We start from the raw sequence: 17,386 nt of genomic DNA on the forward strand, positions 1-17,386 counted from the left end.
ACGTCCTGACTCCCGGAAGTACAAAGGAGTGTGTTGCTCTCAAAACAGTCCCACGTGTCGCATGCAGGTCCTACCAGCCTTAAACAGTGGTGTCATGATAACTTTGGTAGTTTAGTATATGTTTTCTTTTTAAATTCAGATATATAGATATGTAGAGGCACTGGTGGTTTAGCGCAGATGTCCGACGCGGGAGAGTGGCAGGTGGCGCGGCGGAGGAAAGGCGCGGCTCGGAGGGCAAAGACACCTCAGGTGGCCCCGAGCTGCCAGGAGCCGCTGGACACTGGGAAAACGGTCCAGCGGATCAGAGAGGCAGTGTAAGAGGGGTCTGCATGTGTATGTCTTTCCAACACATTACAACACTATTTAACTGTATTGGATCATTTAACTGTGCAATAACTCATTCCTGTAAGACGTCAGTGCAATATCCCTGTGTATGTATGGTGTATATGCTCAGTTTCTTATTTCTCTATGTATTGTTGTAATATTTTGTATGATTAATGCATTTCGTATTATTAACCTCTGCAACTAACCCAGTTTCAATAAAGTATCAATAAAGTATTTCTGATTCTGATTCTGATTATAAGCCTGTGCCCAAAATGAAGACAGCCCAATAAGTTTCTCTGTTTTTCTCTCCTTCTTTAGGTCTGAATTGAGATGTGAGGACTTCTGGCAACAATGGAGAGGTGAGATGTTGAGTTGAGCCTTTAATTGTCCAGCTGAGCTTTGGGCCTCAGGAAGCAGCTCGGTGGTGACCCTGCAGGATTCTTGTTTTCAGAGCAACTGCAGATGGCAGGATTTCCCTCCACACCTGCAGTGGACGGGCAGGACACTGAAGTCCCAACGGAGCAGCAGGAGAGCGACGTGGAGAGGGATGGTGGGACGCGCCCTGAGTTGGAGTGTGTGTGTTACGGTCTGGGCTCCTTCTCCTCCTGTGTCTCAGCTCGCTACCAGCTCGCCATGTTACTGCTGCTGCTGGAGACACAGCAGGTCAGAGAGTCTGGATTTCATCGATTTATATAAACTGGAGCGATATGCTTACTTCCAATTCAGTATGATACTTCGGTGCTGATTCAATAAGTATTGTGATTCAATATTACATTTTATTGCATTTTTTTTAATTATCCTCTAGTTTGTGGACTTGAAGTTTCATGAAGCTGTGATTATCCTACAGGTCATTTTATACAGCGGTGTCAAGTTTTGAAAAATGGTTTCAGTACAATGAAATGGCCACTGTGGGAGGGATCCCTTTGAAAATGGCCATGCCAGTTGCCAAATGGCCATTCCTTTGCCAAAATTCAGCCTAAATTTGGAGCTGTATTTAGCCCTCTTGCCAACAACCTATCATCACATGCTTGGCACCAATAGATTGTTGGGTTGTCTAGTTTCATATTGATATTGACATTGATACCAGTAGCTTTACTTTAAATTGATAATTGATAATCAGTAATAAAAAAAAAAAAAAAGGTTAAAAATCGTTAAAAAAAAAAAAAAAAAAATCATGATACTTGAGTGAATCGATTGTTTTCCCATTGTTTCCCCCACCCCTAATGTAAACTGTGTACTTGTCATCCCGGCCTGTTCTAAGCTCTTCATGACTCCGCCTTTGTCTCTGTAGATCCCACTGAAGGACTGCTGTGTTTACGACCCTGTGTTTTCCTCTGGAGAGCGGGAAGTCCTGGGAGAGCTGGGTCTCACCGTGCTCTCTGAGAATGAGGTGAATTTGTGATCTCATCAGGTTGCATGTCAGGCAACAAGTTTGCAAACAAGTTTGAAAACTAAACTAAAAACTGAAAACTAAACTTACTCTGTTTCCTGTTGTCCTGCAGGAAGGGAAGCGACTGACCAACAGGCCCACTCTCTTCTACCTGATGCATTGTGGGAAAGCCCTGTACAACAACCTGCTGTGGAGGAACTGGAGTACAGACACCCTGCCTCTGCTGATAATTATTGGAAACAGCTTCTCTGGCATACTGGACAGGTTTGTACAAGACGTTTGTTTGTGTTCAAGCAAACAGAGGAGAGATCAGCTGACTTTTTTTTTTTCTCTCTCCTCTCGTTAGAATGATTGACAGAGAGCTCCAGCGAGATTACAGCTATATTGTTCAGGCTGTGGCTGTGTGTGAGGAGAGGGCCCTGCCTTGTCCGTCCCGTCTGCTGGATGTCTTCAACGACACGGCTGTCATTACATTCCCCCCAAGCAGCCTCAACAAACTCCCCCAGTCCACCTGGGCAGAGCCGCCTGAGCCACAGTACCTGCACTGCTCTGATTTGGAGATCATACTGAAGGAAAAGCCGCGCTGAGACAGGGACCAGACAGCTCTACCTTTTTTTGTTGATGATATTAATATCAGCAGTTTTTTTAAAAAAGTGAACCTTTTCTCAGTTTGAGGATTGACTCAATACTGAGCTGCTGCTTCATTGAAAGGACAAGGTTTTACACCATTTACACCTGAGTGAACTTTACAGACTGGAATAAAAGGCTCGCTTCATCTGTGCCTTATTTATATTAGGTAATGGCTATGTACTGTATTTCTATGCTGAAAGTCCCATCTGGATTGTTTTCTATTACGGCTACATGCACATACTGTATTTTTTTTTTTTTTTTTTTTTTTGTCTATTTTTAACTTTCAGATTCAGTACAACCTACAGACAATGCATTTTCTACAAATTCCAACTACATTAAATATCTTTGTTTACACCATATTTTTTTATAATCTTGTGATTATAAACTTGAAGAAAGTGAAGACAAAATAATGAAAATAATGACGTCATTATTAAAGAGGAAGAAGCACATACTTCGTTTAACAGAGTAAAAAGTTTATTATTGAAAAAGTAGCTCTCAACAGGATAGCCCCTCTCCCAGTATCAGTAATAATCTCTCCAACACCAAGTAATTCTCATCCCCTCACTCTGCCTTCTCTACTTCTCGCCTCCGTGCTCAGTGGATCAAATTATCTCTCTTTTGCTCCACACTCTTATCTGATGAGGAATAAATGAAGGAACAAGGGCAGTTTGGTCCTACAGCAGTGACTTGAGGAAAGCTCACTACAACACTGTTCTGATTGGATTAATTTCATTCCTCAGCTCTTCCATTCGTTATTGCGCCGCCCTCTGCAACTCCATTGACTTCTGCGTCTCTCTCTCCTGTTCCATTTGCTATGACAGCTTTAGAAACCACGACATCTGCCGAGGCCTCTCTACTCTTGAGCTCTGATGGGTCAGCAGTGATCTCCAGCACTCCATTTATAAACCCATTAACCTCATCTGAGTCTGACTTCGTCTGAGTGTCTGTTCCCTCAGATTTCACCTCTCCGTTTTCTGTCCTGCTCTCTTCATTTACTGTGTGGGTCTCAGTTTCCTCTCCTGTGGCCTTAACTTCTACCTCCCCATTCACTATTACTTTGCTCTCAGCATCTGAGGCTGGTCTGTCACTATGCTCACTGTCTCCTTCTGTTACTATTTTCTCTTCATTTGGGTTTTGTTCATCTGGCTCCTCAACATGGCCATTAACCTGTGCTACAGCAGCACTCTCCACCGAAGTCTGCTGACACTGGTCATCTTGAACACTGTCTGCCTTCTCCTCAGCTGGGCTTCCTCCCTCTTCAGGTTCCTTCTCGCATCCTGTTTCCTTGTCCGAGCTTGTTTCTTCACCATTCTGAGTGGCTGAGGCAACAGGCTCTTCTGCTACTTTAGTTGCTCCTTCTCTTTCCTCCTTTGCCCTCTGCTCCAGTAGTCGCTGTTTAAACTCTTGGAGCCTGTCACTGAGAAAACACAATGTATTTTGTGAGTGGTTTCACGCCCCAAAGAAGGCACAGAAGCACAGGTGACACTGGAGGAGAGCCAGCTGTAGCGGAGGAGTTTGTTTTCCCTATGCTGTGTATTCATTTTAATGCTATATAGTATTTAAAATACAGTGTCCAGTTGATAAAAATGATTAAATTTTGTCAGCCAAGGATATGTTATCCACTATCCCTTACAAAGAACCCTCGCATTAATGTGTGTATGCAATCATTTGTAATAGTAGGCATGACTTTTTCTAATGGCGGAAATCAGATTTTTGTGGATTTCTGCTTTTTCACAGTGCAGAGTAACAGAAAAGATGGTCAGTGGTCAGATCCAGACAGATTAAACCCCAGGACACTGCAGGTACATCTAATGCCCCAGGACACCGCATCATCAGGTTTGACACAGATGTTGCATCGAATGTGCACTGAATGTTCACCTGTGTGTCTGCTTCCTGATCCCTGTGACCAGCACCAGCTGCTCCAGGACTGTTTCAGTGGATGGAGTGAGACACTGAGGACAGAGAACATCACACTTCAGATTCAAACAGACTAAGATACTAATGTTACTGGACACGATCTGTGCGTGTCAGTCTGTGAAGGGCCTACCTCAACTGTTTGCTCTGTACAGTCTGCTGCAGCCTGTCTGAGAGAGCGTTCCACCCGCACTGCCTGCTGGGTAATGGTGCGCAGGAACTCTGAGCTGCAGCGTGCCTGGGGGTGATCTTCACCAAACTGAGAGAGAGAGAGAGAAGAGCCATAAGCCAAAACATACACAGGCAATCATGTTTTCCCTCTCTCTCTGTTACTCTTTAACTAAGACACACACACACACACACACACACACAGGGATACCTACCATGAAGGTGAAAGCAGCAAGGGCTTCTTTCTCATGGTTCATGGCAGATCGGTAGTCACCCTTACTGCACATCCACTGGGACAGCAGGTGCTGACTGGGGAGAAAATGGAGAAAAACAGTGAGGGAACAGCTTGGAAAAGGGGACTAAATTGCTTTCCAAAACCCAGTGCATGCCGTATATGGTTTTAGGAAATTACTTGAGCGCTGTACGCAGATCTTTGGAGCCAAAGAAGGAAGTGTTGAGTCTGAGTGCACTCCTAAGGAACTGCTCTGCCTGTTCTCCTGTCAGCACCAAGCCAAGACAGCTCTGAAAAGAAAAGAAAAGAAAAGAAAAGAGGTGATTATTATATCAGTAACACAGATAATACAACCAAGTGGACAAACACGAAAAGGAAACAATGGCTATTTTAATATTATCTAAAAGGGACCTTTGTGTTAGGCTATAAGTGAACAGCAGTTGAAGCTGAAGCAGAGATAGGCTAAAAAGGCAAGATATTCCACTTACAAGAATATCTGAAGCCACATCCAGAGGCCTACTGTGAGTGCTACAACAACAGCTAAACAGACTAAAAAGAATGTGGGACACTTTTCGAGAAAATAAACTCTATAAAAGATCATAACCTTTTAAAGCAAAATGGAGACATTTTTTAGCTAATTCTTAAGAAGTTACACATCTCTGTGTGCTTGGATGAAAGACATCTGGAACCATTTAAGGGGAAAAAATGCGTCTTTTTCCCTTCTGGTGGTGCAACCAACATCACATTGCCTCAGTGCTAGTGAAAATTTTGAAAGTGTCATAATTTTGCAACCACTGACTGCAAGTTCTTTGGAATTAAGTCTTTATTAGAAACATTGATCTCATTGATTTCAACGAGTAAATAGTTGAAATCAACTGTGATGACTACTTTACAGCAGTCACTCTATTAAGCACCTATGTATTCTACTCCATTTAGCAAATGATCAATACTAATCATCAAAAGACTGTACTGTGCTCTCTTTTTTCATCTCACAGTCAGTGGCTGTGGTTCAGCGTTCTCTCTGTCAGTGATTGATCATTAAGGGGTCATTGTTGTTGACCTACATCCACTGTGGCAGTGAAAGGATGATCTTCTCCGTGGACCGCTAGCATTAGCAGACGAGCCCTGAGGAGAGTCTTCTGGGCCAGGGCACTCTCCCCTCCAGCGTACGCATACACAGCCAGAAGGGCCTACACAAGAAATACAGTAATTGTGATCAAACTGTACAAACATGATAGTGAACATACACAAATGTGTAGCCATACTCACATATTGCTGGATAGTGTTGGGGTGGTCAAAACCAAGCACTCTCTCACTGATGACCACTGCTTTCAGTTGGACACTGCGAGCCTACAGGATCAAGGGAGAGGATGTAATGACCAGATCCACACATATCCACAATCACAACAACTGAATCACCAATCAAATGTCTGACAGAGTCTTACCTCTGCTGCCTGCCCCTGCAGGAAGGCCACCTTGGCCAGCAGGCTGTGGCAGTGACAGGCCTCGGGGTGCAGGTCATCACACACCCTACCAAACAAGTAGGCTGCTTCTTTTAGACGCTCGTGCGCCTGATCCAACATACCTTCAGTTGGGAAACGCACACAGTCACTTTGAGCAGAAAGCTCCATTCATTCAGACTCAGTTCAACAAAGATCACAGAAAAATGCAGCACAAAGGCTTTTGAAAAATGAGCAGCTTTACATCCTACCTTTCTGAACAAAGATTTGCGCAGCTCGGTATGCTTTGGAAGCATCCGAAACTGGCATGTGGATGTGCTTGACAACAGGGAAGATGTTGAGGATGTCATCAGGGCTGATGGGAGCTTTGCTGTGGTTGTCGAGCGAGTAGTCTCTCAGCCTCAACTAACATAGACACAAAAGGTCAAAATGACCAAATGCAGCATAATAAAGGTATGTTGTATATACAGGTAATACAAGACTAAAACACTACAGTTATATATGGGGTTTTTTTTAGATCTCACGACAACTTTTAATAGGGTAACGTGTTTTTGACCTCCTATCCATATTTCAGACATTACCTGAACGCCAGTCTTCAGACAGAACTCTCTGAGCAGAGACAGCTTCTGCAGCCCGTAGTGCTCCACCAGGTGGTTTGGACCAGAGCTGTCACAGAAGAAGCAATTATTTCTTGTTCGGAAAATAACCTCACGTGGGGACAGAATAAACAAAAGCCATGTCCTCTTACCCAAGGCTGTCAGAGACGTCATATGTCTCAGCAGCATCCTGGCAGACCAGGCCCCACAGCTCAGCTCCAGTGAGCGTGCTCCAGGGCATGCTTTCAGACGCCCCGGCCCCTCGGCCACGCCGCCTTGACTTCTTCTTTGTCTCCTCCCCTACAGGGGCGGAGCTGAAGTGGGGAACCAACAGGCAACAAAGGAAGTGACTGACGGCCGCAGAGAGACTAGACACCTCCACACCCTGTAGAGACATAACCAGCGGCTATACTTCAGTCTTTGTGGAGTATCTTGCTCCTAAGCCATCAGATCATGAGGTCTATTATTGTCAGCTGTGAGCGTATCAATAGACAGGGCTAGAACTGTACATTACCTGGACGAAGCTGCTGAATATTCTCCGCGTCGAGCGCACCACAATTTCACCAATGACCAGCCTCTGGTGAAGACAGGGGGAGGCACAAGAGACATGACAGTTAAAATTTCACCCAAAACATAAAAAGGTATTCTCCTGCTTACCCTAAACACAGCCTATCTATCCAGATTAGTCCCTGTAATTTGGCCATTGCCCATCTCTCATCACCCCATTACTACAGGCCTGGATGGATATTTGTTTTGTGGAGCTCAAATCATCAAAAATATAGGTGTAAGGAGCTCAACAGCAGGTCTTTCCTTGAGTTGAAGAGTTTTGTTGGAAACCCTGCCAAAGAGCACTGTCACATTATATTCATCCACCTTTAATTTGCACACAATGGAGGCAGATAGATACAGTCTGTTCTTCGGCAAGAAATAGTTCCCAACAAAACTCTTCCCCCCTGAGGGCAGTGCATTGTGTCAGGTATGCATCCTTTTTTTTCTGGAAAGTGCTGTTGCTGATGAGTTTATCTACATGTACATTTCTGATGGTTTCAGCTCCACAAATGAATACCCCTGTAACCCCACTGTGTTAGGGTGACGGTAAACTGGACATTGTGACAAACCTTGACAAATCACACAGAAGCTATCTGGAATGATTGGATGGACTGTACTAGGGATAAGTGGGAAAATACATTTTCTCTATATTTACTTTAAGAGAGCAGTTTTATCATCAAGGCTGAGTTAAGTGACTACAGGTCAAACACACCGTTATATGCCTCAGGCGCTCCCTGTGTTCTGACTGGCTGATGACCTTGATCACATGACCCAGATACCGCATGTTGATGCCTCTCTGGTGCAGCGCCTGTTTCAGTGTGGCTCCATCCATGGGCACCTCACTGCCCTGCAGGCAGTACTCCACCTGCAGAACACACCCATAGAGACATATGGTGAGCTTGGTTCAGGTTTACAACAGATGTATCTAAATAGCATGTAAACAAAGGTTCCACTTACAAAAGCTGGTATCTGGTGTGTGATGATTAAAGCTGCAGCTTCACGCAATAACCTCTCCTGCAGCTTGGTTGCCTCATTATCACAGCTAGGGAAGGACACTCCTGAACACACACAACAAGAAATCATTTATATGGATGTACATTTATATAGTAATAGATTTGTGTGTGTGTGTGGTTTCACTTTATACCTGGCGAGAAGATGTTTGGGTTGAAGCGCATCTCAAAGATGATGTCGCTAACTGAGCCCACATCTTTACAAGCTCCTCGTACTGAATTAAGGCTTCGAGCGTCACCTGCACATATAAAACCATTGGTTAGATTTTAAAAATGGCCAAGATTTGTATGAATTATTGTAATTCCTATTGAAGCAGATCTAAGAAAGCACGTCTTGCCTGCTGTGGCACATTCTGCAAAGCCTCCGTCTTCCTCCATCCTCTCCCTGACACGTTGGGTAAACTGGGAATGTCTAATGCACATTATGAGGAAAGAAATTCACTCTTCAAATTTGAAACTTCAAAGAGTAAAAAAAAAAAGAACATTTTTTCTTAAATTTTGGTGTAGAACTCACTTGTGTTGGATGAAAGCCTGCATCAGCTCTGGCCTCAGTCTACAGAGGCCATGGGGAAACCTTCTCGGCAGCCCTGACTCAGAGTGGTAGTTCTCTGGCCAGCCCTCCGGTCTTACACAACTCGTCTTCTCATCCTCCTCTTTATGGCTGTTTTTTTCCTCCACTTCTTCAGGGACTTTTTCACTCTCTGTCTGCACGTCAGGGCAGTAGTTGGCATCAGCTGGACAGCTTCTGAACAGGTCCAGCAGGTAGAACCTCCCATCCGCCCCAAGCAGTCCCTGGGCGTCCACTGAGGTGAACAGCGGTACCTGGTGACCATTGGGTGCCATGACAGCATGCCTCTGAAGAGCGAGAGCTTTGGCAGACTGGGCTAGGAGCTGCAAGAGCTGTCTGCGATGGGCCGACTCCTGGGGCCCTGCATTCACCCCGTACAGTAAACCCCTGACAAACATAAAAAAAAAGAGGAAACACACGTAAGACGTCAAGAGGATGTTGTGCACACCAGGTAACACCACTGCTACATGAAAAATAATATATTGGGTCAATAGGCATGTACCTCGAGGCAGTAGAGGCTCCCTGGTCCTGCTCTGAGCTTTCCAAGCCAGGAGCCAGACCCTGGGCAGACAGACGCACTCCCCTGTAGTCTACAATGGCTGTCGGGAGGGTGTGTAGCCCCTGAAGCGCTCCCTCTAGGTCACTGTAAGCTTGTACTCCTCTCAGCTCTAGCCTCTGAGCAGCCCTGCAAGTAGAATATGAAGACATATTTAAATATTTATCTACGCGCTGTGATGTCCTGAGAAAAAGTTGTCTTTCTAGAGGAGAACAGGTCAACAGTGACCATGACGTCAGTACCGTTTCATGGATACTGGGTATGAATGTAAGACCACATCGTTCCCCAAAGGTTCATCATATTTGACCAGGCAGCATCCAAGATATTGAACATGAGGCTTGGGGCCCTGTTGGCTTGGAGGTGGTGCTGTGTTGGGCCAATAAAGTTTATAGCCAAAATGTCAAAATCCAGTGTCAAAATCCATTATTCCCCCAAGTTTTGTGTAAAACAGGCCGGCTGAGGCTCAGAAATCACATGGGACGTGTGGAGCTCAATCCATAGTCCCTTCCCCGATCTTCAGTTGTTTGAGACAAATAACAGGCACTTAAGTCACAATATGACTTCCTATCTATCTCTCTGTTAAAACCTCAGTTCTTCTTCTTGTTTTTTTGTTCTCACCTGCGACCCCTTTCCCCGCCGAGCACTGCACCTCCTGCCCCCTGGCTCATGAACAGACCGCTGCACAGGAAAGCAGGGTCTTCAGGGTTTCCATTCACGGGCTCCACAAAGCCATCCATGACTGTCTCTGCCCCCTGAGCCACGGCCCACACAAATGCACTGTTCACCTGAGGACAGAGGTGATAAAAGAAGTGAGAAAGGGCAAAAGTGACAAATGAGAAACATCAGGTGTCAAGATTTCTGCACTGTTTTTCTGTTGTTGTGACTGGAGCTTTCTCGGTTACCTGGAGCAGGGCTCTGTCTCTGTGCAGCCTCTCCTCCAGACTCCCCTGTGGAAGATCTCTGGCTGCTTGCAACTCCTCATTCCAGTCTGGACCCTACATGTGCACATGCACAAACACACACTCAGTATAATGATCAGCAACACACTACTCTGACTCTCAGATAGCAAACAACAACAGAATATGCTCTCTGTTGCAAAGAACCTGTGTTGCTGCCTGCTCATCCAGACCCAGCCTGCTGAAGGAGTTTTTGTGTGTGCGAGTGGCACAGGAGGGTCCCAGCCAACTCAGGGTGCGGTATGGAGTGGGCATCACCTCTGATGGAGACTGCTGAGACCTATAAGGGGACAAGAACAGCTTTTAGAGCGGCCAAATTTATAACATCAGCAACAACAACAACATTTTTATCAATGATTTTTTCTGACTTTTCTGATTTTTAATTATGTGGACTGCAGTAAACTTGGTTGTGACCAATATGTTTTTTTTAAGACCCATACAAAAAAGGCAGGTATCAACCTAATATATCGGCAAACTGTTAAATCGATCTAACCCCTGACCGAGTAGCACAAAAGGTATTCATGTAGTCTTCATGCATGAATGTTGATGTTACCTGTTTTTGACAGTGAGGGTCTGTTTGAAGGTAGGGCTGATGTGACAGAGCAGTTCAGTGAAACAGTGACAAACTGGGGAAGACTGGGCGGGACGAGGATCAAACACTTCTTCTGTCGACCTGAGAGAGACACAGGAGGACAGCAGAACATAGAGAGGATCCTAAACAAACTCTCAAAATAAAACATAATCATGATCCCAAACCCAACTTGATGCATTAAGACACTACACCTTCACAGTTAAGGATTTACTGCAAGGAGGCAATCATCACAACAAGAAACAGACAAAATCTTTTGTTACCTGTTGATGTAGAAACCTTTTGGGCACGACGTGATGTCACACCGACGCCCTTCCATCGTCACCACGGTGATGTATAGGAAGTCGCCCTGCAGCTTCCTGTGTCCGGGGGGCGGATTCCAGCAACTGAGAGACATGTCCCTCAGATAGCTGGAAGCCTGATCAGAGAAATATGATGGAGGAGTCATTAGCATGTGCATGTGTGTGTTTGTGGGACCAGTGTGTTAACCCTGGCTTAGCATGTACCTCTGGCTGGGAGCTATGTGGTAGCAGTGCCATCAGTGGTCTCTCTGGTGATCCAGGGAGGAGGTACTCGGGAGGAGCTCCATCCTGATTGGCTGGCTCCGTTTTTGTGTTGCTTGACGAGCGCTTCAAGCTCTTTCCATTAGTTAATCCAGACTCTGCCAGTAAGGAAAAAAGGGAGCAGATTAATTTTCTTTCACTGCTCCAGTTTGAGTTTTACCATTTGTGCTTCAGTGTGAGCCGTCATGCTAACTCTTGGAAGTCAGTATGTTATTGTGTGCATACCTGGGGTGTGTGTGTGCGTGAGTGTCTCCAGCACACTGGGCGAGCGTCCCTCTTTCAGTGCGTCCTGAGGTCCGGATGCCCTCAGTAGCTCCACCACGCGACCAAGGTGAACCCTGGCTGAGCGGGCAGAGTACGGCTCTAGAACAGGACAAAAAGAGAGATCCCTCTTGGTTAAAGTGTCAACAACAATGGATGGTTTATATGTTGAATAAAACAGACGTCAAAATCTATCCTTAAACTGAATTTGCATAATGATCTGGGAGAGCTTGTTGAATCTGTAAACATAAACAACGGTCTTCTACAACTCGAATCAAGAGAAGCTGAAGCATGGACAACAAATGATTTAGTGTCATTGGCACCTTCATGGTCTATCAGCTGAGATTATGATAGCTGATGCTTGTTCACAGACACTAGTTTTGATTAAACTGCCAGTTATTATAGGATTAATTTATTTTTGGAGTCTAAAAAAATACCATCCATGACAGTATGACAGTATTTCCCTTTAGTGGTTACTGACAGTCAGAATCATTTGCAGACAAAATATGCCTACCCTTTCTAACTGCATTGTTAAATGGTAATAACACACCAACATCAATCCAGTAGAAATAAGCCTGACAGGTTCTATATTTAAAAAAGGGTTACACAGTTATTTGTTAAAGAGCTATAGTGTGAGAGATGGCCTGATTGGCATACAGATGTAACCTCTGAGCCAGAACTGTGACTGTAAAGCTCTCTGACATGTTGCCACACAAACGGTGAGTCAGCTGTTTTACATATAACTGAGAGTGACTTTAGAGTACGTGTGAAGGAGGGACAGGGAGATGGAGCTGTGATGAGAACATGCTCGGAATTATAAAATTTGATTTCTCAATCAAACATAATTACCTTATCTGACCCACAAAGGAAACCATTATCGCTAAAAATATCCGCCAATATAAGCAATATTATATGGCAAAATGACATCAGGAAAATCTGACAGCCTGATACAATTATGGTGTATCATATTAATTCATACATTTTTACAAATTTGAAGGTGACCACATATATGACACTAAAAACTAGGTACACCCACTGATAGAGATGAATATTTATTTTAACTTCCAGCTTACCCTGTCATCTAGTATTAATCGACCCTTAATGTACCATACTTCAATAGTTAATCTGTGATTTTAATGCCACCGTGGCCACACATAGGGAGATAAACACAAATGACCCCATACCAAACCTTAACTAATACATTTTATTTGCTCCACACAAACAGCTAGAGCACAATGGTCAAGCAACAAGAGTGGGAGAAATATGCACAAGCTCTGTCAAAGGACAAAATATTGCAAGCAAAGCTTCAAATTCCCCCTCTAAGATCACAGCAAGATAAATTATTTGCATAAGCTGTAAAACATAAGACATTCAAGTTGAAACCTACAAATAGTAAGACCCTGTCAACCGATTCCTGCAAATTTATATCTTGAATATGGAGTTGTACTGATGCAGAAATGCAGACAAATCATCACAAAGGCTAATAATTAAAAAAGGACATTACCCAACAACCACTGCTGTTAATACTAAACCATTAATAAGACATGTTTTTGTAGGAGAAGAGCAGCTACTCACACACCCTTGAGACTATCCTTGTTGACAATGCATTGATTTGACTTGCACCTCTCATGCATGCCATGCTAAGAATGCCACGAGCGACTGAGATCAAACAAGAGCAGGGAGAGAGAGAAAGTGAGAGAAGAGAGAAAACATAGCTACCTTCAACCAGGCGGAGGATGGATCCTGGTTTAAGCCCCTTCAGGCTTTGCAGTTCTGTGAGCGGGTCCAAAATTGCGCCAGCATGTGCCAATGAGAGGTTGGAGCGCGGACACACCTCCTCTCTGGAAAGGAGCGCCATCACTGCATCTTGAACCAGCCAAAATGCATGGACCTACAAGACACATGGTTTAACAAAACACAGATGTTCCATTACATAATCACAGCAGTGGAGTGAGGGATATAGACTACGGCTACATGTATTACAGAGAGAAAATATATTAAATACACTAAGAAATATGTATAACTAAAGATAAATAACATTTACTGGCAGATTTAAAGGTTTAATGCAGGGTAAATGATCAATCCTATGTCCTTATCCTTAAATGTGTTCACACTATCAGGTGCGCATATAGCTGACATGTGTGTAGATGAACTGAATGTGCTTTGCGATGTGTTTAGATTACCAGAAATTACAGATATATGATGCAAGCACAAAATAAGCATTCTGAACTGTTGAAAATATGCATCAGTAGATCACTTAGCCTATTACCCTAAATTTCTATCATGTCCCAATATGTGAGTAAAGATAACATTGTCCTGTTTTACCTGCAGCTCAAATGGCTCTACTCCTGCACCCTGAATCTTCACCGAGAATGTGTCCTCATCTTCCTTCACACCGATATCCCCTTTTCCACAAGTCAAGGTGATTGTATCTGTTTGGAAGAGAAATCAGAGAAACAAAATGAACTGAGGAGAATGAGGACGCTCTGTGATGGACTGGCAACCTGTCCAGGGAGTTTCCCTGTCCTCTGGCCAAAACATGCTGGGAGTGGTTCCTGCCCGCTGTGACTCTGCAAAAGCTCAAGCTTCGGAAGGAGAGTTCAGCAAAAACGAATGAATGAATTTTGTAGAATCTGCCCTTAAAAAGTTGAAAAAATAACTTTTAACAAATTTGCTTGGTTTCAGCATTAAACAAGAACACTAAGTCTCCTCTTAAATCATCATGAGCTAGGCTTAAAGTGACTGTGTGTGTGTGTGTGTGTGTGTGTGTGTGTGTGTGTGTGTGTGTGTGTGTGAGTGAGTGAGTGAGTGAGTGAGTGAGTGAGTGAGTGAGTGAGTGCCTGAGGGTAAGCGTCAGTTTGTATGTGAAATGTGTGAGAAAGTGAAAGTGGGGTGTGTCTCTCTCTAACACACACACACACACACGCACGCACACAAACACACACACATACACACACATACATACATGCATGCACACAGAGGCAGTGGGAGAGCAGGACTCAGCGTGTTCCTCAAGCTGGAGTGTGACTAAACCTGTTGAATTTGCCTGAGCTTTCATGTCATCTCAGGGTGAAGGGACAACCACACCTAACACAGGCATGTGGAAACAGCAGAATGCTATAACACATAAATTAACAAATGTGTACCTTGGCAGGACTGCATGCTTGCAAGCACACATGGACATACACTAAGTTACACTGTGTACACCATGCACATAGAAAGAAACCCCAAAGTCAAAGTGTGCACAACCTACTAGATTTTAGACCATAATAATTCCACAGTGCCTGTTGTCAATCTGGGACTACTTTATGTCTGGAAAGCACCCAGCAAAAAAAAGTTTCTCTGTTTGTGATTGGCTGGAGGAAAGACCCTCCTCTCCACAGGCCTGGAGCCATCAGCTTCTTTCCTCTTGGAGCTGCTGCTTTGCTACTGCAGAGCCCAATATTGTTTTAGCTCTGGTAAGTTTATTTTGGCACTGACATCTGAGTTTTTTTTACATGTTATACCACACAAGCAAGACAAAGCCATTACGTAACTGTTTGTAGTAATATAAGGGAAGCGTTACGCTTTCACTCAATTAAATTTAAGTGGGTTTCTTGATATGACAAAGCCTGACTGTAATCCTGTTGCCCCAAGATAAACGTGCCCTTTTCAGGGCAGAAATACTTTGAGGTGTACAAACCTGGAGAAAGGCCAACAGTCATTATATTAACCTGATGTTTCTCTCTCTTTTGTGGAGGAGGAGGGGCAGAGATCCAAATGATTTAAAAGGCAGACTAGCAAGTGTTGGAAATGACAGGAAAATGGCAAAGAAGATTAGAAAATTGAGACTAAAAAAGAACGACAAGAGAAATGCTTTTAGTCTTAGGTGAATTTCATTCAAGAGCAACAGGAGGTTGTGTGTACGAATACAAAAAAGACAGGCTATTCTTCCCCGAGGAATAATAACAATGGGTTGGATCTGAAATAATGATCACTGCAGTGCACAACAGCTAAAGATTCCCATTTACAGTTTTCTGCGGGATTACCGTACAGGTTAAACTGTGGAGTTAAAGTTTGGAAACATGGCATACTCTCCTGGTGACACTTGCAGATCAAGAAGTTGGTGAAAGCAGCTCTGAGCACTGAAGCCTTTTCAGGACAGCAGTGCTAAATCTCCCACCCTCCCCACATTCTCCAGCGAGGGAGGCACCACACGAAAAAAGAAGGAAGAGGAGGAAAGTGCAAGAAAAGAGAGAAAGAAGAAAATCACACTGTCGTGATTCCTCACCAGTCTTTGCCTGATTTCTTCCTCCTCCTCCTCCTCTCTTCATTTTGTCCTTCATGTCTGCTTGTTGGAGTTGTCGCTGAGCTGTCCTCTTACGTTTTTTTGTCTTTGTTTCTCTGTGGTGGAAGCTGCTGCTCCCCTCCGTGCCCCTGAAACTACTCCAAACTGCTGGAAGAGACCACAAGAGAGGGTGTGAGCACCAGGAGTGTGTATGTGTGTGTGTGTGAGCGCAGCGGAGTGAAAGTATACGCGTGTCTATTCAGGATTGTGACCCCTGCTTGGGCTCCGGCTTATCTGTTTTCCCTGTGTAAGAAAGCCACACCCTCCTATTGCTCAACACAGCCTCATTACTTTCTGTCTCTCACTTTGCTGCACTGGGTGTGTCTATCCATTCTTGCTCTACACACTCTTCCTTCCCCTCTCCCATGGCATGTTCCCCTCCCTCCCTGTGCCCTGGAGGAGAGGTGTGAATTAAGTGTAGAGTATTGTAGAGTTTTGTGAACTCTCTTAAATTCAGTGAGTGGTTTCGCTCCAGCTTGCCATGCAACCACCGTAGTTTCTGGCATAAAGTATTTTGTAGTATAAAAGTTATATGCTGGTTCATTTACTGTCTTTATAGGTGATATTTAAAAAAAAATGGAGCAAAGTGTATGATTTATAAATCCAGGGCCACAGGTGACAGTTGCGTCCTCAAATTCACACTTTTGACTCATGCCAGGTGATGAAGTCAAGTCAGATGTAGTTAGAAAACACTTGTGACAAAAATGTTCAAAAATCAAAGGACAGAAAAAGAGATTAAGTACAAGAGGCATATCACAGACTCCCAAAAATGGCCCCACGGATTGGGTGTGTCTCTGTGTGAAGTACTGAAAGGTCTGTAACCACTACAAAGCACACATACTTGGATACATTTCAATCCAAACCAAGAGCTAAGCTTCATATCTGGGTTAGACTGAGCAGGTGACCTGGTTGGTATTCCTAGAATGCAACTCATTAAATTCCTGTGCTCGATCAAAACGACCAACTACAGCCATGTAATTTGCGAGGGCCACGCTGTTATTAGTAACCTCTCTGCTGAAAGTCACCTAATTCAACCACAGACCTGGATCCTCTTGCTCAGAAAGTTTACCACCTCATAAATGTTTTGCTGCACTGAAGCTGTCAGGCATTTTTACGAGGAACTGTGACAAGTGACACACCGTGGCGTCTAGCCACGATCATCATAGGACAGTGAGTCATCATCAGTAACAACAAAAATCAATTATATATTATCAAAAAGCATTTCAGCATGAACCACTGCTCTCTCACATTAATATAGTCATCCTTTGTTTAACACCATTTACATATAATGAA

General features: G+C 44.0%; 2 protein-coding genes across 2 annotated transcripts; one reads left to right on the forward strand and one right to left on the reverse strand.

Annotated features, from left to right (window-relative positions):
• The first annotated feature begins 16 nt into the window (after positions 1–16).
• srrd (SRR1 domain containing) lies at positions 17–2,703 on the forward strand. Its single transcript, XM_030059989.1, has 6 exons — positions 17–314; positions 643–683; positions 776–987; positions 1,616–1,714; positions 1,827–1,978; positions 2,061–2,703. Exons 1-6 carry the CDS (start codon positions 178–180, stop codon positions 2,299–2,301), a joined length of 882 nt encoding a protein of 293 aa, XP_029915849.1. The 5' UTR covers positions 17–177; the 3' UTR covers positions 2,302–2,703.
• A 78-nt stretch (positions 2,704–2,781) lies between these two features.
• On the reverse strand, positions 2,782–16,307 carry LOC115365156 (clustered mitochondria protein homolog). Its single transcript, XM_030059985.1, has 28 exons — positions 16,037–16,307; positions 14,092–14,198; positions 13,486–13,657; positions 11,731–11,868; positions 11,449–11,603; positions 11,206–11,360; positions 10,907–11,026; positions 10,501–10,633; positions 10,300–10,392; positions 10,016–10,182; positions 9,344–9,526; positions 8,788–9,228; positions 8,612–8,685; positions 8,408–8,512; positions 8,221–8,321; positions 7,976–8,128; positions 7,229–7,291; positions 6,867–7,099; positions 6,700–6,784; positions 6,370–6,523; positions 6,104–6,243; positions 5,928–6,008; positions 5,723–5,848; positions 4,839–4,948; positions 4,642–4,735; positions 4,392–4,517; positions 4,223–4,296; positions 2,782–3,761 (listed from the first exon to the last, which is right to left on the reverse strand). Exons 1-28 carry the CDS (start codon positions 16,089–16,091, stop codon positions 3,074–3,076), a joined length of 4,326 nt encoding a protein of 1,441 aa, XP_029915845.1. The 5' UTR covers positions 16,092–16,307; the 3' UTR covers positions 2,782–3,073.
• Between the last annotated feature and the right edge of the window lie 1,079 nt (positions 16,308–17,386).

Source organism: Myripristis murdjan, chromosome 9 (genome assembly GCF_902150065.1).
Source record: "Myripristis murdjan chromosome 9, fMyrMur1.1, whole genome shotgun sequence".
NCBI lineage: Eukaryota > Metazoa > Chordata > Actinopteri > Holocentriformes > Holocentridae > Myripristis > Myripristis murdjan.